The following is a 22,388-nucleotide window of genomic DNA, read 5'->3' on the forward strand; positions in this document are numbered from 1 at the left end:
TCAATTAATGACATTTCAAGTCTTACTTTATCTACTTCCTCTAGATCCTCCACTTCTGTCTTTGATACCTCCATGTGCATAATTCGAACATCAGTTTTCGTGAAGGGGTTAGTAGTGTTTGTCACACAGCATCTAATACAACATAACGCCAACTGGACTATTACATATATGAGCGCCAGCAAGAATAGTCCCATTAGAACATATTTTAGCAGATTTTTTACTAGGCCTCCTAGTCATCCCCCTGGATTCTGTAGCCATCCCCACCAATCAAAATCGCTACTCCGGTCAAAATAAGCTACTTCTGCTATTTGCTCAGCATGATCTATTATGGAATTGGGATGGGATTCAATCTCTCCAGCTGAACTGTTTATGTAGGAACAACATTCGCTCCCAATGATGGTGCAAGTCATTCCATCCGTGGCGAGCAGAGTCCAGTGCCATCCTGTTTTGGAGAACCATTTTCCTTCTTTAGGTTTGGGTTGCTGGTAGGGTCTTTATAGTCTTAGAGGCCACAGGAACAGCTTCTTTGATCTCATTTGCAAGAATTTCCACTACAGATTGAATCTCAATACTCCAGAACCCACGGCAGCCGTGCCAGCCAAGGGCAGAAAAGAGCCCATCGTTAATGGCCTGCTGTTTTCTATGTCCCATTGTGGAGAGTGGCGAGCAGGTTTTGATTTCTCTCTTTTTCTCTCTCATTGGGGAGGCTCTCTTGTTCCTGATTCTACCAAGTGGGAGTACCTGAGTGACCCTGACAGCTGGTATAAGCCAGGCAACATCGCAGGAGCCAATCCAATAGTTTGGCAATACTTTATAGGCTTTATCTCCACAGACCCAAACATGTCGTACAAGAGCTTCCCATGGCTCTTTGTGGAAGGGGGAAAGACCATGTTTTCCATGGTTGAACTTACTACCTTTGGTAGTAGGGGCCAGCTATCCCCCGTCAAGGGACACCACCACCTGGATCATGAGGATTGCTAGTCCTGTTCCCAAAACAGGCTCCCCAGTTGTTCAGGTATTTACAGACCCATGCTTGTTGACCAGCAGAATTGGTAAAGGCAGAGCAATGGATCATGTTGTCAATAGAATAGTTACAGGAAGCATGGAAATCATGATAATGTTGGCAGAAAGTGGGATTCTGGGTGTGGTTATAATGGAGAATTTTATATATCCACACATATAAACATAGAAGGCATATGTTTATGAAATATAATAAAATCACAAGGAACTAAGCAAAAAGGCCCACAGTCCTATGAGACCCTAAAATCCAGTCTCATAGAGAAGCAAGTTCAGCTTGAACTTCTCAACTCATGAAATGAAGCAAACAGGCCTGTGTGTGTAACTTTAATTAATGAGTATATTGTTTGGAAGCAAATGAACATGTAACTCATGATTGATATTTTAAACCGTTTGATCCTGAGAAATTAATTATTAGTGAAATACTGGGCAATCATATATATTTTATTCTTGATTTTGTAGAGCTATGGCTCCGACTAGTGGAAAACTTTGTAACTTTACTAAAGTAGGAATGACAGAAAATTTGTGTTTTAACTCTCATTTTTCAGATGTCCCAGTGTGTTTAATTTCCGTCTTGATAGGTAGAATACAAACTTTGTCAGTGGGTTTTCATGGTAAAAGGTATTCTGAAGTAGTTTGCCTTTTCTATTCCTCTGAGGCTGAGAGATAGTGGCTGGCTGGCCCTCAGTAGTTTTAGGAAAGGCAGACAAGGCTCCCCCTTGCCTGCACCCAGGTCCCGGGCTGCATATCCCACCCCACCTCACCCTAGAGGGCCCTGCCTCAGTCTCCAATGGGATAAGGTTGGGAGGCGGGAGAGTGGGTGGCGGGCGTCATTGTCCCTGGCCACCTCGACTCATCCCCCGTGGTCGGGTTTGTCCACCACACGTATTCCCCAGAGGAATAATGTCTGTCCCACCCTCTTCTTCACTGCCTCGGCATTTTCCCCACTCAAAGTCACCATCATGTGTTGTAAGCCGCCCATAGAGCTTCGGCTATGGGGCGGTATACAAATGTAATAAATAAATAATTAATGGGCAATGTACCCGAACATATCATTTCAAGGGGATTCTCTTTGTCATGAAAACCTGAATTTAAGATGGTTGTGTAGCAAAGAATTGTAGGGTTTCATTTGTTAATGTGGGATCTTAACAGGTTAACATTTGGCTTCTGTATTAGACGTCGGAGTTGGCAATTTTATTTCCCAGCTGTGGGTAAGCAGAGCCCCATCCTAACACTCCCTTATCTGTAGAAGCCGGGCTCCATCAAGGTCGTAAAGCCCTTGAAGTTTTAGGGAGGATGTTCCATTTGGCCAGGAGACGGATGGGCCCTTTTTCCATGAAGAAATTTCCTGATTGGTTAATTGGAATCAGCCTGCTGCTGGGCAGCTTGACATAAGTATGGGGCTCAAACCTTGGCTTTCGTTCCTGCTCTGGGTCCCATCATGCCTACTTGATGTTGCCTGCTGAGGTCCCATTTTGCATCAACTCTCCTGCCTGTTCCTCTCTCTGAGGAGAGGGGACTGTGCAACTGTCTACCTGTGTGTAAGTAGAGACTAGGCTAGATAGCTTTCTTGTTTTTCTGCTGTGACTGAACTCTCTGTATCTTACCTTGCTCCTTTTGAGTGTGCATATTAAGGAACAATTTTGCTGCTGTAACTGTGCACCTCTTTCATTCTTTAATAAAGTTACTTCTATTTCCCAGTGTGTGTTCATTTCAGGAGAAGGTTAGCCCTAAACTAGTACCTTGGACACTGAGCATGACTATTGTGTCAATTGGGCATTTTGCTTAAAGGCTCCAGGGCAAGAAGTGTCTGTTTGGCTCTTGCCATTTGGGAATCCTTGGCAGTTTTCTGGGCTCTGAGCTTCCCCTTGGCTCAGGGTGGTTAACGAGTTTAAGGGGTGGTGGCAGTCTACCTTACACTACAGGGCTGTTGTGAGCATGCACAGCCTTAGCAGGGAAGGATATTTTGCCAGGATCATTTGCCCTCGTGGGGAATTGGCTCCTGGGATGAGGGAGGGGGTCCAGGGACTGGCACCCCTCCATCACACCCTACTTTCACATAATACAAAGACTGAAATCAAACCAGAGCTTCTTGAAAAGGGGACTCCCTTCTCGGGGCTGTGTAGTTCCAAGGTTGCAAAGATGTCATCTCATCTCCTGCACACAAGGGGTCAGCATGTCACAGAACACGTCGGAACATTGCTAATAAATATTATATTTTAATGGAATTGATTTTCTTGTTATGGCTGCACCTCCGTGATCCTGAAGCGTGTATCGGCCAGGATTCAGATCTTTCTCACAATTGGGAAGACTAACCTAATGTTTCACAGGTATGCTTTCCTAGAGGTCATGTGACAATTACTTGAACCAAATGGTTTTTTCAGAGCACCCTTTTATGTGCCAGAACTGGAGTCATTTGCCAAAAGTCTAAGATGACTTTAGAAAGAAGAGATAGAACTGGGAATGCAGAAAGGAAATCAACTAGGAAACCTGATGTCTTGCAAAGATGTTGTCTTTTTTTTAATAGACCGAAATAAGTATTTATGCCAGTTATTAAACTGGAAACAAACATGTCAGTAAAATAAACAGGAAATCAAACTGTCCATGTGTAAAACCTAAACAGACTGTACGTTATTAAACCAGAAATATGAATTTAAATAAAAACAGAAACTGTTCAAAAACCTAAATGGGATATCTGTTGATAAAAAAAAATATGCAAGGCCAGCCCTAGAAAAAAATTGCACCCTGGCTGAGGAGTGCCTTTGGTGCCCCATCCCCAGCGGTCAGTTTTGCAGGGCCACTCAGAGGGTTTATGGGGCCCAGAGCACGCATGAGGTTGAGGACTCTGCTGCCGCCCCTCCAAGAACTTAGTCACATTTTTACAAAGCTGGGGGCCCCACACGAGAATTACTGCATGCACGGGCTACACATGAGAATTTTCACCCGCAGCTCTTCCTGGCCCTTGGAGCAGGCAGGATAAGAGGCGCGCTTTCTTTTCTTACATTGGGAATGAGGGAACAGGGATCAGGTTCTGCTTCTCCTGAGCACCTCCAAACTCCAGACCCCTTCTGGCACAGCTTCTTCCTGCTTCCTGGGATTCAGCCTCACAGGTTGTCTGCTGCTGGCCTCCTCCACTACTCACTTGCTCGGGATTCCTCCCTCAAGCCTGGCCTCACAACACTCCTACGCCTTTCCCTGGGGTAACTGGGGTGCCAAACTTGTTGGGCTGTGACCCATAGGCATTACTGTCTCTAGTTGTTTTCCATAAAGCCTGCAAGTTTGTAGATGTAACTGTTATCTCTTGGCCTGAGAGTGAGCAGACATCCAAGGCCAGCGGTTGTCATGGTAATGTGAGATAGCAACTGGGAAAGTTCTAACAGAGTCTGTAAGTTGTGTCTTCTGAATATTGCCTCTGAACTGTGAGGCTGGTCTTCTGTGTATTGCCTCTGAACTGAGAGGTTCTCTTCTGTGTATACCTTTGGAGAGAGAGGCACCGGAAGGGGGGTGACTGAAGAAACTCTACATGTATTTACTCTTAAGCCTTTGGCCATAATGTCTTAATAAAGACTCAACATGCTCTAATGCTCTGAAGAAGTTTCTTGCTCAACTTAACTCCAACGTAATGTATGCTGTTTCACGCAACAACGCACACACGTCAACAGGGGTTATGGGCCCAGATCCACAGCGCATTACACGGGAGTAAGTTGCTGGTCTGAACGGCAGACGGAGTTCGAGAGGGCAGCTTGATTGATTGTACCAGACGGAGGTGAGCAACATGGCTGTAAACCTGTCTGGGGGAGGCTTGCCAATGGAAAGATTGACGGAAAAGAATTATGACAGCTGGAAGCCGAGGATGCGGGCTTTGCTGATAACAGAGGATTTATGGGACATTATAGATGGACCACCCCCGGTGGTATTGACCGCGGCCTGGAAGCGCAAAGATCAGAGGGCGCAGGCGTTTATAATCTTGGCTCTATCGGATTCTCAACTGATGTGTGTGAGAGATGAGCCGTCGGCCAAACAGATGTGGGACGCGTTGCAGGATTTGTCCCAGGAATGGCAGCGGAGGCAGGAGGCGCAGAGAGCCGAGCCGATGGAAGCTGTCAGAAGCAAAGAGGCGAAAAGTGCTGAGGAAAAGCAAAGAACCAAGCTGAAAGAAGAAAGCAGCAGCAGACAGGAAAACAAGCAAGAGCATCAAAGGCTGAAGTCTTGTTATGCCTGTGGGGCTCGTTGGCATCTCCAGAAAGACTGTGCAGTCAAGCGGAACTCCAGGGACGGAGGCTTGAAGCAAGGAAGTGTGAACTTTGTTTGTAAACAGAAGCCACAAACTTTAGCACCTATTGACTGGCTTGTTGACAGCGGGGCAAGCCATATATTAATCAAAGACAGAAGTTTGTTTTATGCTTCAGAAGAAGTGCAGGATTTTGTGCAACTTGCGGATGGATCACAGAAACGGGTGGAAGCCCGAGGACTGGTGAGATTTAATAAACTTGGGATAATGTCAGAATGTTTGTTTGTTCCGGAATTGGCTCATAATATTTTATCAGTTCAAAAACTGGTGAATTCTGGGTATTGTGTAACATTTGATAGAGAAAAATGTTTTATGCAGAGAAGAGACAAAGTTGTCTGCCAGGGATTCATGACACAGGGGCAGTTTAGAATGACGGTGGGTGTGAAGTGTGCTGATGCCTTGAGTTTAATGGGGCGGAAAGAGAATGACAGTCAGAGCTGTAAGAAGACAGCTGTTAAAAGCACACAGCCACAGTATTCATGTAATGCAGTCAGGCTGATGCCTGAAAGAGTGCATCGCAGCCGAGTTTACAAGCCACAGGGTAAGAGACGTGGCAAACGTGCACCTAGAGCACAAGAGAATGCATATTTCAGAGCTTGGTGAAAAGAAACACAAGCGCAAACATTTAAACCAGATCTTGATGTAAATCTGAAAGGCACGAAGACAGAGTCTGGATTTGTCAGGAGCAAAGACAGGAGGTCTTGAATGTTTTGTGGATGCAGATCATGCAGGGGAACTGAGCAGTCGTAAGTCAACCTCTGGCATAGTTGTGATGTGGCACGGGTCATGCAGTGACTGGAGCAGCAAGAAACAAAACATGGTGGCTGACATAATGACCAAGCCTTTGTGTGAGGAGAAATTTGGCAAACTGGTGACAAGGCTTGGAATGAGCCAAAGTTTGATTGAATAAAGTTCTAGCTAAATGTACAGAGATGTTCTGAAATGTACTGCAATGTACTGAGATGTAATATGGATCTGTATGATGCAATGTATTGAAATGTATTATCTTTGTATTGTAGAAATGTATTGCTGAAATGGAAAAGTTATAGATGCAATGGAAAGTATTTGCAGTCTTAATGGGAAAAAAAGGGGGGTATGTTGGGCTGTGACCCATGGGCATTACTGTCTCTAGTTGTTTTCCATAAAGCCTGCAAGTTTGGAGAAGTAACTGTTATCTCCTGGCCTGAGAGTGAGCAGACATCCAAGGCCAGCGGTTGTCATGGTAACGTGAGATAGCAACTGGGAAAGTTCTAACAGAGTCTGTAAGTTGTGTCTTCTGAATATTGCCTCTGAACTGTGAGGCTGGTCTTCTGTGTATTGCCTCTGAACTGAGAGGTTCTCTTCTGTGTATACCTTTGGAGAGAGAGGCACCAGAAGGGGGGTGACTGAAGAAACTCTACATGTATTTACTCTTAAGCCTTTGGCCGTAATGTCTTAATAAAGACTCTTAACATGCTCTAATGCTCTGAAGAAGTTTCTTGCTCAACTTAACTCCAACGTAATGTATGCTGTTTCACGCAACAACGCACACACGTCAACAGGGGGGAGGAGAGCCCAAAGATCAATCGGGGGTCACACACAAGTAACAAGATGCCCGACAAATACAGTATCAAACAGGTGAAGCTTTCCCCATAATTTTAGTTCCGGACTAGAAAAGGTTTATCTGCCTGCCACTCAGCTGTTAAAGGCATGAGAGCCCTGCTCTCCTTCAGCGCCAACCGGAACCCATGCAAAGAGCTCCAATTTCATGAGCTATAAATGAGTTCTGTATTGTTTTGTATCTTAGCTGGGGGAATCTTTTATCCTCTTGAAATGGTAACCCCGGGACCTCCTGGTGAAGTGTGGATAAGAAACACTCGTGAGAATTCTGCTTTCAGGCTACCATCTTCAAGCACATTTAGGAAGCAGCAGAATTCAACCCTCTCATATCTTTATTGAGCATTTGTTCTGATTTCTTCATGGGCGGGTAATGCGACCACAAGGGAGCATTCCTCCTGATTTGCTTGCAGGATGTTTGCAGGTCTTAGGAGTGCACTGTCGGTGCTCACCACAGTAACACGAGAGTCTCAGAAGGAAGGCATTAAGGCAGGAGATCTGTCCCTGGCTGGAATCTGTCACTTCAGATTGCCGGAGGGAAGTAGCAGAGAGAGATGTTTCTCCATACAAAAAAAATGAAATGGACTGCCTTCAAATCGATCCCGACTCATGCCGACCCTCTGAATAGGGTTTTCCTAGTAAGTGGTATTCAGAGGTGGTTTCCCATTGCCTCCCTCTGAGGCTGCGAGGCAGTGACTGGCCCAAGGTCACCCAGTGGGCTTCATGGCTGGGTGGAGATTCGAACCCTGGTCTTCCAGGTCATAGTCCAGCACCTTAACCACTACAAGTCAACACAAAAGTCCCTGCACAGAGAAATCTATCAGGAAAAGAAAACAGGGTTAAGGCTAACGTAAGCTGTTCCCTGGAAGCCTTTTTTTAAAAATGTGCATGACATTTTTATTTTTAATTTGGGGAAGGTCACAGGCCAGGAAGGTGCTTACCATCTCAGGGCCTGAGAATGATTTTGTATCTTTCAGAGAAGACAAAGTCAGCCAAGTGCAGGATTTCTTGCAACACTGTAATGGGAAAAACCACAAGGTGGAATTCTCCCTTCCCCCTGCACAACTTTTAAAGATACAGAAGATGTCTTGGAGGCCGGGCCTGGCAAATTCAGGCACTTTAAGGGTTAACAAAGCACAACAGAGCCCAAATGAGTGACTTCCCTTTCCTGCCCTGCCTCTCTGCTCTCTGCGAGAAATGCAGGCTGGAAGCGCCGGAGAACATAAGAAGAGCCTGCTGGATCAGGCCAGTGGACCATCTAGTCCAGCATCCTGTTCACACAGTGGCCAACCAGGTGCCTGGGGGAAGCCCGCAAGCAGGACCCGGGTGCAAGAACACTCTCCCCTCCTGAGGCTTCCAGCAACTGGTTTTCACAAGCATGCTGCCTCTGACTAGGGTGGCACAGCACAGCCATCATGGCTAGCAGCCATTGATAGCCCTGTCCTCCATGAATTGGTCTAATCTTTTAAAGCCATCCAAGCTGGTGGCCATTACTGCGTCTTGTGGGATCAAATTCCATAGTTTAACTATGCGCTGAGTAAAGAAGTACTTCCTTTTGTCTGTCCTGAATCTTCCAACATTCAGCTTCTTTGACTGTCCACGAGTTCTAGTATTATGAGAGGGAGAAGAACTTTTCTCTATCCACTTTCTCAATGCCATGCATAATTTTATACACTTGTATCATGTCTCCTCTGACCTGCCTTTTCTCTAAACTAAAAAGCCCCAAATGCTGCAACCTTTCCTCGTAAGGGAGTCTCTCCATCCCCTTGATCATTCTGGTTGCCCTCTTCTGAACCTTTTCCAACTCTATAATATCCTTTTTGAGATGAGGTGACCAGAACTGTACACAGTATTCCAAATGCGGCCGCACCATAGATTTATACAACGGCATTATGATATCGGCTGTTTTATTTTCAATACCTTTCCTAATTATCGCTAGCATGGAATTTGCCTTTTTCACAGCTGCCGCACACTGGGTCGACATTTTCATTGTGCTGTCCACTACAACCCCGAGGTCTCTCTCCTGGTCGGTCACCGCCAGTTCAGACCCCATGAGCGTATATGTGAAATTCAGATTTTTTGCTCCAATATGCATAATTTTACACTTGTTTATATTGAATTGCATCTGCCATTTTTCCACCCATTCACTCAGTTTGGAGAGATCTTTTTGGAGCTCTTCGCAATCCCTTTTTGTTTTAACAACCCTGAACAATTTAGTGTCGTCAGCAAACTTGGCCACTTCACTGCTCACTCCTAATTCTAGGTCATTAATGAACAAGTTGAAAGTACAGGTCCCAATACCGATCCTTGAGGGTCTCCACTTTCTACAGCCCTCCATTGGGAGAACTGTCCGTTTATTTCTACTCTCGGCTTTCTGCTTCTTAACCAATTCCTTACCCACATTTCAACATCTGCTGTTACTGTCTGCTGCTGTTGTGTTGCTTTAAACTAAGTTAAGCACACAAACACACACAGCAAGGAAATTCATTCAGCTTCTCTGCAATCTCTTTTTCCTTCTTGAAGTTGACTGTCGACCAACTGCTTCTGAAGCTGGTTTCCTGCTTCTGATGCATTTAAAGAATTTTTATGTTGTTACTCTTAGGGTTCTATTTAATACATCTATATCCCGCCCTTCTTCTCAGAGGAGCTCAGGGTGACCCTTTTTTTTCTTTACTGATATGTTCCTCAAAATCCTTAGCCAACAGCTCCCGGATCTAAGAACTGGAACCATACTAACATCAGGAGTACAGCACTGTTGTTAGCTAAACATGTTGAATGGAACAGCACTTGGAAAGGTAGGACATAAAGAGAATCCCACTGTAGAAAAGAGAAATACAGGCAGAGAATTAAGGCACAAAGAATACAAAAGGAAGCTTATGCAAACTGGTTGACCAGTGTGGCACACCAGAGCAGGTGTTGCAAAGGGGATAAGAGTGTTGGACTGTGACCTGGAAAATCTGGGTTCACATCCTCACTTGACTGTGAAGTTCACTGGGTGACCTTTGGCCAGTCACTACCTTTCAGCCTAACCTACCTCACAGGGTTGTTGTGAGGATAAGAACCGTGAGTCCCTTGGAGGAAAGGCGGCATAGAAATGCAATAATACAAAAACATATTAAAATACAATATTTTGCAAGTGATCAGGACTCAGTAAGGCACAAAACATATGTTAATAGCTAAGAGAGATTACACATCCAAAGTAAAAAAAAAAAGGCCCTACTTTCATTTTTGAATGGAGGGTGATTGCAATCATGGTCTGTCAACATCAGCTTTTATCTGCATTAAGGTTCCTTACAACAGATTTCACATTAATACAACCGACACTGACAGAACAGCTTCCCACATGAGGAAGGGGGGGGAAGTGTCTCTTCAATATGAATTTTCTAATAATGGACTATTGTTACTAAATATCAGGAATTATGTACTAGTTTTCCTGTGAAAATTCTCTGATGGGGCATAAGATTGGTGCACCATCTGAATCCATTTCAACATTCCAAGACATTTTGGATTTTCCTTCCCCTCTGTGAATTTGTTGATGCCTCTTTAGTGTACACTTATCAGAAAAGCTCTTTTCACATTCCATGCATTGATATGGTTTTTCTCCTGAGTGGATCTTTTGATGTCTAGTAAGATTTTTCCTCTGACTGAAGTTCTTTCCACACTCCATGCACTGATATGGTTTTTCTTCTGTGTGAACCCTTTGATGGGAAGTAAGGCTTGAACTCTGGCTGAAGCTCTTTCCACACTCTGAACACTGATAGGGTTTCTCACCTGTGTGAATTCTTTGGTGTATAAGAAGGTGGTGTTTATCATAAAAGCTCTTGCTACAATCCATGCAGTTATAGGGTTTCTCTCCTCTGTGTGTTCTTTGATGAGAAGCAAGGTTTGTATGATGCCTAAAGTCCTTTCCACACTCTAGGCATTTATATGGTTTTTCCCCTGTGTGCATTCTTTGGTGTATAAGGAGATGTGATTTGTCATAAAAGCTCTTGCTACATTCTGAGCAGTTATAAGGTCTCTCTCCTGCATGGATTCTTTGATGTGACGTAAGATTGGAGCTCCGATGGAAGCTCTTTCCACACACTAAGCATATATATGGTTTCTCCCCTGTGTGGATCCCTTCATGGGAAGTAAGTTGTGAACGTCGAATGAAACTCTTACCACATGCCAAACATTTGTGTGGCTTATCCCTTGAATGAATTAACTGATGTAAATTGAAGACCGATTTATCACAAAAACTCCTACTACATATTGAGCAGTTATACGGTTTCTCTCCTGTGTGTTTCCTTAGATGGGAAGTGAGGTTTGTACGCCTGTTGAAGCTCTTTCCACACTCTGAACACTTATATGGTCTCTCCCCTGTGTGGATTCGTTGATGTGAAGTAAAGTTGGCACTCTCTCTGAAACTCTTTCCACACTCGAGGCATTTATATGGTTTCTCTCCTGTGTGGATTCTTTTATGGGAAGTAAGGTTTGAGCTCCTATTGAAGCTCTTGCCACACTCCCGACATGCATATGGTTTCTCTCCTGTATGGATCCTCTTATGGGCATTAAGGTCTGATTTCTGGCTAAACATTTTCCCACACACCGGGCAAGCATTCCTTTCCTTTCCTTTTTGCTTTTCTTGACGAATTGGAATTTCATAGAAGTTGCTCCCCTGCCAAGATGTATTCTTCCACTTCTCTTCTTGGTTTTCCTCCTGTTCTTTTGGACCCTCTTGATTTCTGACGTTCTCTTCCACCTCTTGAAGCTTGATTCTCTCCGATGACACCAGACATGGTCCATCATCTTTCTTACCATCCCACCTGTCACCTGCCGGAAGAGAGAAATCTGATGTGCAAAAGAAAGGAAAGAAAGCTTTCATCAAGCTCCACAAAACTCAGTGCTGTTCGGGAGTAGGGCATGTATTTGTTCTGCTTTGACACCCCTTTTGAAGACTTAAAGCTGCCCAACACAGTCAGCAGAATCACATACTGGGGCTGATATTATTTATTTATTAGATTTGTATCCCACCTTTCCTCCCAGTAGGAGCCCAGGGCGGCTGGTACTAGGGGATCCACAAGCTATAGCATAGACTCCTTCCCAACATATTAGTTATTTTTATTAAATGCTGGTTTGTTTCCCCCCCACCACCAAGGGGGGATTGCTTCAGTATGCGATTCTCCCACCTGCAGCCTCACAGGGGTCATAGAATCATAGAAGTGCAGAGACCAGAACTGGACACAGTACTCAAGATGAGGCCTAACCAGGGCTGAACAGAGGGGAACTAGTACTTCATGCGATTTGGAAACTATACTTCTGTTAATGCAGCCTAATATAGCGTTTGCCTTTTTTGCAGCCAGATCACACTGTTGGCTCATATTCAGCTTGTGATCAACGACAATTCCAAGATCCTTCTCACATGTCGTATTGACAAAGTGCCCCAAGCTATTCTGATTAGCAAGCCAGCTAAATGTGGGCTGGATGGAACAACTATCAGGTGGATCCACAGTTGGCTACGGAATCATACTCAAAGAGTGCTTATTAATGTTTGCTTCTCAAACAAGGGGGCATTAACAAGCAGAGTGCCACAGGGCTCGGTCCTAGGCCCAGTGCTTTTCAACATTTTTATTAATGATTTGGATGAGGAGGTGCAGGGAATGCTTGTCAAATTTGCAGATGATACAAAATTGTGAGGGATAGCTAATCCTGTGGAAGCCAGAAACAAAATTCAAAGGTAGGGTGGACATTAGGATGAAAACAACAGAATGAAATTTAACAGGGTTAAGTGCAAAGTTCTACACCTAGAAAAAAGAAACCAAATGCACAGTTATAAGATGGGGGATACTTGGCTCAGCAATACTATGTGCGAGAAGGATCTTGGGATTCTGGTTGATCATAAGCTGAAAATGTGCCAAAAGTGTGATGTAGCTGCAAAAAAAGCAAATGCTATATTAGGCTGCATTAACAGAAATATGGTTTCCAAATCGCAGGAAGTATTAGTTCCCCTCTATTCAGCACTGGTTGGGCCTCATCTTGAGTACTGCGTCCAGTTCTGGACACCGCACTTTAAGAAGGATGCAGACAAACTGGAAGAGGTTCAGAGGAGGGCAACAAGGATGATCAGGGGACTGGAAACAAAGCCCTATGAGGAGAGACTGAAAGAACTGTGCATGTTTAGCCTTGAGAAGAGAAACTGAGGATAGCACTATTCAAGTACTTTAAAGGTTGCCACACAGAGGAGGGTCAGGATCTTTTCTCAATCAACCCAGAGTGCGAACACTGAATAATGGGCTCAAGTTGCAGGAAGTCGGATTTCAACTAACCATCAAGAAAAACTTCCTAACTGTTGGAGAGGTACAACAATGGAACCAATGATCTAGGGAGGTGGGGGACTCTCCAATACTGGAGGCCTTCAAGAGGCAACTGGACAGCCACCTGCTGGGTATGCTTTAATTTGGATTCCTGCATTGAGCAGGGGGTTGGACTTGATGGCCTTATAGGTCCCTTCCAACTCTATAGTTCTATGACCCCAGTTCCTCCCTCCCTTTCCCTCAAAGCCTTGACAGATTTACAGCCCAGCCACTGCCTGGCCACCTGGCGGCTAATTGTTTTACCGCCCCATCAATCACCACGGTGCAGTCAGCAAAGGCTGACATTATTATAAAATCAATGATAAAGCAAAACCACAAAATGAACAATATGTCAACCTCTGTTGGTAATATAACAGCAGTCTCAACCTCTCTCCGAAAAGGTCTCTCTCACTGTCTTACTCTTTCTCGATCTCTTGTCTGTACACTTTCTCTTCTTCTGCCTCGCTCAGTATCTTCGCTCTTCAGCTTCCTTCTCTTCCTCCAACTATCCCCAGCCTGGGGGAAGGGTCACAGCTCAACGCTGGGGCATAAACTTTGCATGCAAAAGGTGCCCAATGCAGTCCTGGATCTCGTCCCTAGAATGGGTCATGTCAGTGTCTAACTTTGACTTGCCTCCATCAGAGCTCTCCGCGTTGAAAGGCAGGAGGTCCCATCAGCATTGGCAACCCGCCGGCTCTTGTTTAGACAAGCGTTTCCCTCATCTCTTGACATGAATCTCCTCCTTTTATTGTTGTTTTAACAGGCTTGTTTATTATATATTTTAATTTTGGATGTTTTAATGTAGTTGGTTTACTGTCCATTTTAATGACAAGGAGCTGTATTTTTATCACTCGTGTTATTCTTGTTATCTTGCTGTTGGCTTTTATCTGTTTGTGAACTGCCTTGGTAGTTCTTCTTGAAATCAAAGGTGGCATATGAATTATTACAATAAAAACAACAGCAAAGTGCCAGAGAAGCTTACAGTGAAAAGGCAACTTTGGTCCAGCTTGAAATGATGCTTGGATAAGAATCCAGCATACTCACACTCTCTCACAGAAAGAGGGAGGGAGAGGGAGAGGGAGAGGGAGAGGGAGAGGGAGAGGGAGAGGGAGAGAGAGAGAGAGAGAGAGAGAGAGAGAGAGAGAGAGAGAGAGAGATGATCTGGAGAACATTCCACTTGAAAAAGCTACCTCCATCTCATCCATCTCTATCAGAGGACCCCTAGGTAAGGTCTTTGCTCCCTGCCAAGAGACCCCAAAATCCAGGCAGGCTCAGAGAAAATGGATGAAGTGTTGGGACACAGTGGTCACCTTCAGCCACACCCCTCGCTGGTGAAACGCTCACTTGCAGCAAACAGCAAGACCAGGAATCTATGCTGTTCCCAACTATTTCAGCTCAGAGCAGAAGAGGGAGTCTTACCCAGGGAGGCCACATTCCTAGAATTCTCCAGCATGACTTCCCGGTGAAGGGCTTTCTGGCCTGCACCCAGCAGAGCCCACTCCTCATTGGTGAAATACACGGCCACCTCCTCAAAGGTCACCACCAGACTCTGAAAGAAGACCAAAAATAAAGGCTGCTATAAAACAGAGAAGCCCCAGAGGGGCATGCAAATTCTCTTCGTTCATCCCAAAAGAAGACATTTGTAATGGGGTTAAGTGAGCTTTTCCCAGCAGGGTTAGAAACTTTGGATGAGAAAATTGGCAGAGCTCACAACCTCTGTTTCACAACAGTTCGGAGGCAACGTTTTAGTAACTTTTGGGTGGGGACTGGACAGGATCTAAAATGTAGGATGGAATGACAGCATGCCTAACTGACGGCTGTCTGGCTTCCGCTTAAGAACATCAGAAGCGTCCTGCAGCTAGATCAGGCCAAAGGCCCATCTAGTCTGGCATCCAGAGACCCTGCACCCAAGACATTTAGGGCTTGAAAGGTAAACACCAAGATGTGGGTTGTCCCTGAAACCAAACTGGTAAGCAGTGGAGCTGCTGCAAGCTCTTCTAAGCGCAGCTACAAAACAGATTATGCTTTGCACCTCATAACAAAGAGGATACCGCACCCCTTAGGTGGTCCCACGTACAGATTCTCAGATGGTGCTTTCCTTACCTGTGCTGGCTGCAAGGCAGCTGTTTCCACTCCGCTATAAAGAGGAGATGTTTCCTGGAGCATCAGCGACGTAATCCCATTCCCTGTAGGTCATGGAAAGAAACATAGAGATCATTCTTTTCATGAACTCTGAGAGAGGCTGTGTGCAAATGCCCCCTTTGCACATGCAGAGAGAAGCCACATAGAATGCAAATGTAGAATGCTGTTTACTGTTGATTTGAATTATGTTTTTAATTTAAAGTACCTGTTTTTAAACTGCTTTTTATTGATAATTTTAATGTTTTCATCTTTTGGTAAACCACTTAAGAGGTTTCATTGCGATCAAGCGGTATGTAAATGTTATGAAATAAATACAAATTTAAAAATACATTCAAAAATGTTTTGCCTTTTGGGGGGTTAGCTGGTATTTTAGTTTTTGATATTAATTTTCTAATAAATATCTGTATGTATATCTATCTATCTATAAAGAGAAAATGGAAATGGACTGCATTCAAGTCCATATCAAGTATGATAGCACTCTTCAAATACATGAAAGGTTGTCACACAGAGGAAGGCCGGGATCTGTTCCCGATCGTCCCAGAGTGCAGGACACGGAATAATGGGCTCAACTTGCAGGAAGCCAGATTTAGACTGGACATCAGGAAAAACTTCCTAACTGTTAGAGCCATACAACAATGAAACCAACGACCTAGGGAGGAGGTGGGCTCTCCGACACTGGAGGCCTTCAAGAGGCAGCTGGACAGCCATCTGTCGGGAATGCTTTGATTTGGATTCCTGCATTGAGCAGGAGGTTGGACTTGATGGCCTCATAGGCCCCTTCCAACTCTACTATTCTATGATTCTATAAGTCTGTCTCGACTTCTGGTGACCCCATGAATAGGGTTTTCATGGTAAGCGGCATTCAAAGGTGGTTTTACCACTGCCTCCCTCTGAGGCTGAGAGGCAATGACTGGCCCAGGGTCACCCAGTGAGCTTTATGGCTGTGTGGGGATTCGAATCCTGGTCTCCCAGGTCCTAGTCCAACACTTTAACCACACTGGCTGTCATCTATAAAGATATTGTGTTATTTTTGTGGACCACTTAAGAGACTATCTTGGTATTAAGCACTACATGAATATATGGGGGAGGGGGAAAAAACCCAGTTCATTAATTCCAGGCACCCACAAGAAACAGACAGAGAGTTGGAATTTCTCCTGGGAACTTTCTTATTAATTAATCAATTAGTTTTATATCCTGCCCTTCATAGAATTCCGATGCTCAGGCAGAAAGGAATCCTCCCTTACCCAGCAAGGTGTCCCGACTTTGAACCTCCTGGGTGATCCCCTCCAAGAGCAAATCCTTCTTCAATTTGGGGTGATTAGCAACCACCTCCAAGAACGGGCCCTGAACCTGAAACAGAGGAAAGGATCTCACCCATGGAACAGGCAGAGGAGTCAGAGGAACGAGACGGATCAAGGGATTTATTTCTTAATTATTTATTTATCTTATTTATATCCTGCCCATCCTCCCAGCAGCAGCCCAGGCCAGCCCAGGGATGGCTTCGTACCCTCCTCCCTCCCTTAAGTCTCCGCAAAACCCTGCAGGAATCAGTGGGGCTGGATGAGAGAGGGGGCATTTTTCCATGACTCATTGCCAACTGGGCTCTGACATGCCACATTTCTATAGCTTAGGGAAGCCCTAAAAACTCACCTGTCTTCTCTCAACATTTCCTGAATGTTATTTATTGTATTCTGCCGATCCTGATGGTCTTGGCTAGAACTGCGTCCGGCATTTTAGTTTGGGGGCTTTGGTATTGCTGGACATATTTAGGGTTTGGGTAATTTGGCCTGCGTTGTATTTTGCAGTCTGATTGCGGATGCCTCCCTTGAGAGCGTTTTGCCCTTAAATGCGGTCGAAGCATATTTTTAAAAAATGAAGACTGAGTCTCCCTCCCCCCCCTCCCCCCACATCCTGGATAGCGATCAGGAAGGGGCAAGAACTCTCCAGGGCGCCAAGCTCAGCATCTGACCAAAGGAACAATCTGACTAAGGAGCTAGTGAAATCTCTCCCTTGGAAGGGGTAGCTGGGGCGTATGTTGGAGTACAATCACCCTGCAGGCATTCCCAGCCCCTTGTTCCTCCCAGAATGAACATGCTCTCTCTCTCTCACCTGCTCCTCCTTCTCCTCCCTCTTTCCCTCAGCTTGGCTCAGGAGGAAACCTTCTGCTAGGGCCACCGCTTGGGAACTGCTCTCCGCTCCGCATTCCCTGACCCAGCTCTCCATCTCCGGGGGGAGGACGGCCAGGAACTGCTCCAGGATCACCAGGTCCAGCATCTGGGCTTTCGTGTGAATCTCTGGCTTCAGCCACTGATGGCAGACACTGTGGAGTCGGCTGCAAACTTCTCGGGGCCCGTCGTCCTCCTGGTAGCAGAACTCACTGAATTGCTGGCGCTGAACATCTGAGCAGGCATTACCCTTGGCCAGGATCCTTTGCACAGCTTCTTCCCAGAATCCCACACTGCTCCCCAACTGGGTGGCATCAGGCCCTCTCTCTGAAGTCTCCCCTGCCTGGCTGGACACATCCATTTCAGAACTGGATCAAGAGGCGCCTACTTAGTCCCAAGGCGCAAAGGATCCGTCCTTGGCCATGTTAACTGAAGACTCTCAGCAATATTTGGGTTTTTCCAGCTGTCAATCTGAGCTTCTCCTACGGAAAAGAAAATACAAACTCCCCAGAATCCGGAAGGGCCACAGACCAAGGTGTTTCGCGCTCAGAAGCATTCTCCCCTATCCATGTTCTCATTTAAAAAAAAATAAGTAAATCTGGAAGTTATAAAGTTAACAGGGATGATAACGTCACATAAAATGATGCGGGTGGAAATGAAAAAATGGAATCCAGCAACCTTATATAGACAAACAACCAAAAAGAATTAGGTATAACAGATTTAGGGTCAGATTGCTTGCTGCGATTAAGGAAATGAATAACAGGTTATGTCACATTATATGATCATCTTACTAACATTTGCATTCTCATGGCATTGTGTAATGTCTTTATTCATTATATCGTAACCCTTTTGTGGGGGGAAAATGGAAATGGACTGTCTTCAAGTCAATCCCAACTTATGGCGACCCCATGAATAGGGTTTTCATGGTAAGCAATATTCAGACGGGGTTTACCATTGCCTCCCTCTGAGGCTGAGAGGCAGGGACAGGCCCAAGGTCACCCAGTGAGCTTCATGGCTGCGTGGGGATTTGAACCCAGGTCTCAATGCCAAGGACTGAGCCTGCACATTGTGCCCGGATGTGGCTTGTTCTGCCACTGAGCTCCGCACCACATCCCTCCCTGCACAGGCCCAAGGCATGCAGGAATCAGGTGCACTCTGTGCATGCACAGAAGCCAACTCCCAGCAGAGCCGCAGAACAACCGGAAGCCCCTCTCCTAGGACTCTGCCCCCTCTCCAGCACCTGCCTCTTGCCACCTTGGGGGAGGCAGCTGGGAAGTGCTAGTGGTGATGGGTCTGTAACTTTGAGGGCTCCCAGGTTCAATTCCCAATGGCTGCATCTCCAGGCAGGTCCCCTGCCTGAAATCCTGGAGAGTTGCCGCCAGTCGTTATAGGAAGTACTGAGCCAGATGGCTCACCGGTCTATGGGCTCATGTCCTGCGTTCGCATCTTGCCCCCTCTCCGCTCTCCCTTGCTGTGGCCATAAGGGTGCCTGGTCTGCATGCAAAAGCCGCAAAGCCGTGACATTAAAAATGCAGAGGCAGCAGTCGTGTAGGGAAATCCTGTCCTCTCCACCCACCACCATCCCGGACTGGCAGCGGCGGCTGCACCTCTCCCCTTCCCATGCGCAGAGAGGGGAGGGAGCTTCGCTCAGAGTGCGCCCTGGGATCTTTACAGCAAGAGTGAGAGATCCTGCGCGTGGTGCAAGGCAGGGGCTCTGCCCCCGAGGCGCGCGACACCGCCCTCCCCACTGTGGCTCCCCCCAGGCATGCATGCCTCCCCCGGTGCTCCTACCTCTGCAAAGCCTTCCCTCCGCTTCCCCAACGAGGGCCGGAAATGCCTCCCCCCCCCCAGCCAGAGGCCTCTCTAGGAATGCAAAACCCCGGAGCAGAGGCTGCAAAAAAGGGTGGGAGGGGCGGCGGAGGGGCTGTGCAAAGAGCATCGCGGTGCCCCGCTGACTTTGTCTGACCCCAGCCCGGCCAGGCCGAAAAGTTCCGCGGGAGGGGCACCGGCCAAAGTAGTGGGGCCCCCAGAATCCCCCACTGTAATAAAGGTAATTATTTTTTTTTTGTAAAAAAAATATGGGGGGGGTCTTCTTAGGGGTGGGGCCCCCTAGTCTTTCCTCCCCTGCTACAGGCCTGTTGTTCCTGCTCCTTGGGAAAGGGGCCTGCCCCCCCCTCGGGTTCTTTGCTCTTTTCGCAGGCAGATGCCGGCAGCGTTCGGGGGGGGGGAGGGAGATGGGGGGGTGCGAGGACCGAACTGAATCCCACAAAACCACGAGGCGCTGTCAAGCCCGGCGAGAACTCTGAAGAGCCTCCGCGGAGCCCTGCAGCCCAAGGGGCACCCCTGTGGTCCAGGGGCCTCTTCTCACAGTGGCCGCCCAGGGGCCCGAACGGGAAGCCGCCCCCAAGCAGGCCCTGAGCGAGGGCACAGAGCGCCTCTCCCCTCTGGCGCTTCCCCGGAGCTGTGGCAACAGAGCGGGGCTTCTGCTGGCTGGGGCTTAAGCCGGTGGCTTTTAAGCCTGTGTCTCCGAGGGTTAGATATCCCTGGGTGTGGAAGGTGAAGCATGTAAGAGTTAAAACCAGAGCTTGGAAAGTTACTTTTAAAAAGTAGGTCCCCCAAAAGTAGTAATTAGCGTTACAATTGCAATTGCTCTGAAAGTAACTGATTCCTTTAATTTTTTCTCAAAAGTAATTGCTACAATTGCATTTTAGTTACTTTTTTTAAAAAAAGAAAATGCCTACAAGGTGCTGGCCTTGGTTGCTGCACATCTAAGTAGCCTAAAGCAACATTAAAAATAAGCACACACAGAGAGAGGGTAGTAGAATATATTTTTTATCCATAAGATTAACAGAATGGCATAACAGAATCTCACATCCCCTCACCCCACCCTCAGCATAGATACCCCAACACACATATTTTTTGTATATATATATATATTGCCTCCAGCTCTCTTCTCCTTCCATTCCTGTCAATTTTTAAACAATTGTTTTCTCCACCCCGTCTCGCTCTCCACCCCCTCCCTTGTTGCCTCCTAAGCACCAAAAGAGCATGAAGGAAGAGCGACGCTGCACAAAAGCCCAATTTGAAGCACATGATTTGCCGAATCCTCTTTCAAAGCCCTCCAAGTTGGTGGCCAGCACTGCCTCTTGTGGGAAGGAGTTCCATAGTTCAACTATGGGCTGTGCGAATAAGTCCTTTCTCTTGCCTGACCTGAACCTTCCAACCTCCTTACAGGGGAGTTGCTCCATCCCCCCGATCATTCTGGTTCCCCTTTTCTGGATTTTCTCCAGTGGTCTGCGAGCTTCGTTCAGGTGGACTGCGGTACGTCTGCGGGTTTGTGGTTGACGGTGGGAGATGGCACATCCAGTGCATGAAATAATCCATCTTGATTTTTAAATGCATTTTTACTGCTGCATTTATTTCTTATGTGTTACTAATTGAATTCTGTAGAAATAAGACATGTATACAAAATGAAAAAAGCAATCAAAATGCAATTACAAATCACGCAGCATCTGGCGCTGCATATCGCAATTGCTACACCAGGCAGGAAAAAACGAAACCCAATAAAAAGTCAGCCGGGTTCCTCCGTGAATATCTGTGGATGAAGTTGCTTGGAAGCACCCACTTAACCTAGTCTTGGACCCCCAGAGGGGGGGAGCCGACATTCTGCCCATTTCTTTTTGTCCCCAAAAGCCTAGCCCGCCACCTCATTGCCTGCAGTTCATAATCTGGGGGGTGGAGCTGTCTGAGGTTGTCCCCCCCGAACCCTTCCTTTGTGGGGGGCATTTTTAAGGAATAGTGGCTGGGTGCCATTTTCTTTTCATTTAAATGGCTTATAGGTATAACTCTCTCCACCATGTACAAGTGCAGACATTTGGATTTGAGGTGAAAGTGGTTCATTAAAAAAAAAAAAAAAAAAGGCGAGGGGAGTGAATATATACAGCCTTGCAAGTGCATTTACATGTTACTTTGTCATGTGCCTTCAAGTCGATTACAACTTATGGCAACCCTATGAATCAGCGGCCTCCAAGAGCATCTGTCATGAACCGCCCGTTCAGATCTTGTAAGCTCAGGTCTGTGGCTTCCTTTATGGAATCAATCCATCTCTTCTTTGGCCTTCCTCTTTTTCTACTTCCTTCTGTTTTTCCCATTTTAATTGTATTTTATGTATTTTAATGCTTTCGTGATTTTACTGTTTACAATTTTATTATGTACATGTATGATTTTATTTTTGTAAGCCGTCCTGAGTGCCCTATTACAGGGTAGAAGGGTGGAATAGAAATATTTTAAATAAATAAATAATAAACAAATATGTTGTTGTTGTTATGTGCCTCCAAGTCGACTATGACTTATGGCGACCCTATGTATCAGCGACCTCCAAGAGCATCTGTCATGAACCACCCTGCTCAGATCTTGTAAGTTCAGGTCTGTGGCTTCCTTTATGGAATCAATCCATCTCTTGTCTGGCCTTCGTCTTATTCTTCTCCCGTTTTTCCCAACATGATTGCCTTTTCTAGTGAATCATGACTTCTCATGATGTGTCCAAGGTATGATAACCTCAGTTTCATTATTTTAGCTTCTCATGATAGTTCTGGTTTAATTTGTTCTAACACCCAATTATTTGTCTTTTTCACAGTCCATGGTATGCGCAAAGCTCTCCTCCAACACCACATTTCAAATAAGTTGATTTTTCTCTTATGCGCTTTTTTCACTGTCCAACTCTCACATCCATACATAGAAATCAGAAATACCATGGTCTGAATGATCCTGACTTTAGTGCCTGCCCAGCCATCAGTAAATCTCTATGAATGCAAGACTGTTTCTTTCAATGAAGGGCATAGGAGC

The 22,388-nt window shown here is 45.9% G+C and overlaps 1 protein-coding gene across 3 annotated transcripts; it reads right to left on the reverse strand.

Moving 5' to 3' along the window:
- Window positions 1-9,940: 9,940 nt before the first annotated feature.
- LOC133381817 (zinc finger protein 436-like) lies at window positions 9,941-19,412 on the reverse strand. 3 transcript variants are annotated; one of them, XM_061621298.1, is made up of 6 exons: window positions 19,335-19,412; window positions 17,488-18,025; window positions 16,623-16,728; window positions 15,340-15,422; window positions 14,656-14,785; window positions 9,941-11,734 (listed from the first exon to the last, which is right to left on the reverse strand). In XM_061621298.1, exons 2-6 carry the CDS (start codon window positions 17,902-17,904, stop codon window positions 10,329-10,331), a joined length of 2,142 nt encoding a protein of 713 aa, XP_061477282.1. In that variant the 5' UTR covers window positions 17,905-18,025; window positions 19,335-19,412; the 3' UTR covers window positions 9,941-10,328. The 3 variants fall into 3 exon arrangements, with proteins under 3 accessions (XP_061477282.1, XP_061477283.1, XP_061477284.1); XM_061621299.1 differs by lacking the exon at window positions 19,335-19,412 and adding an exon at window positions 18,959-19,195; XM_061621300.1 differs by having other exon boundaries at window positions 9,942-11,716.
- Window positions 19,413-22,388: the final 2,976 nt, after the last annotated feature.

This window comes from Rhineura floridana, chromosome 3 (assembly GCF_030035675.1).
Source record: "Rhineura floridana isolate rRhiFlo1 chromosome 3, rRhiFlo1.hap2, whole genome shotgun sequence".
Classification (NCBI taxonomy): domain Eukaryota; kingdom Metazoa; phylum Chordata; class Lepidosauria; order Squamata; family Rhineuridae; genus Rhineura; species Rhineura floridana.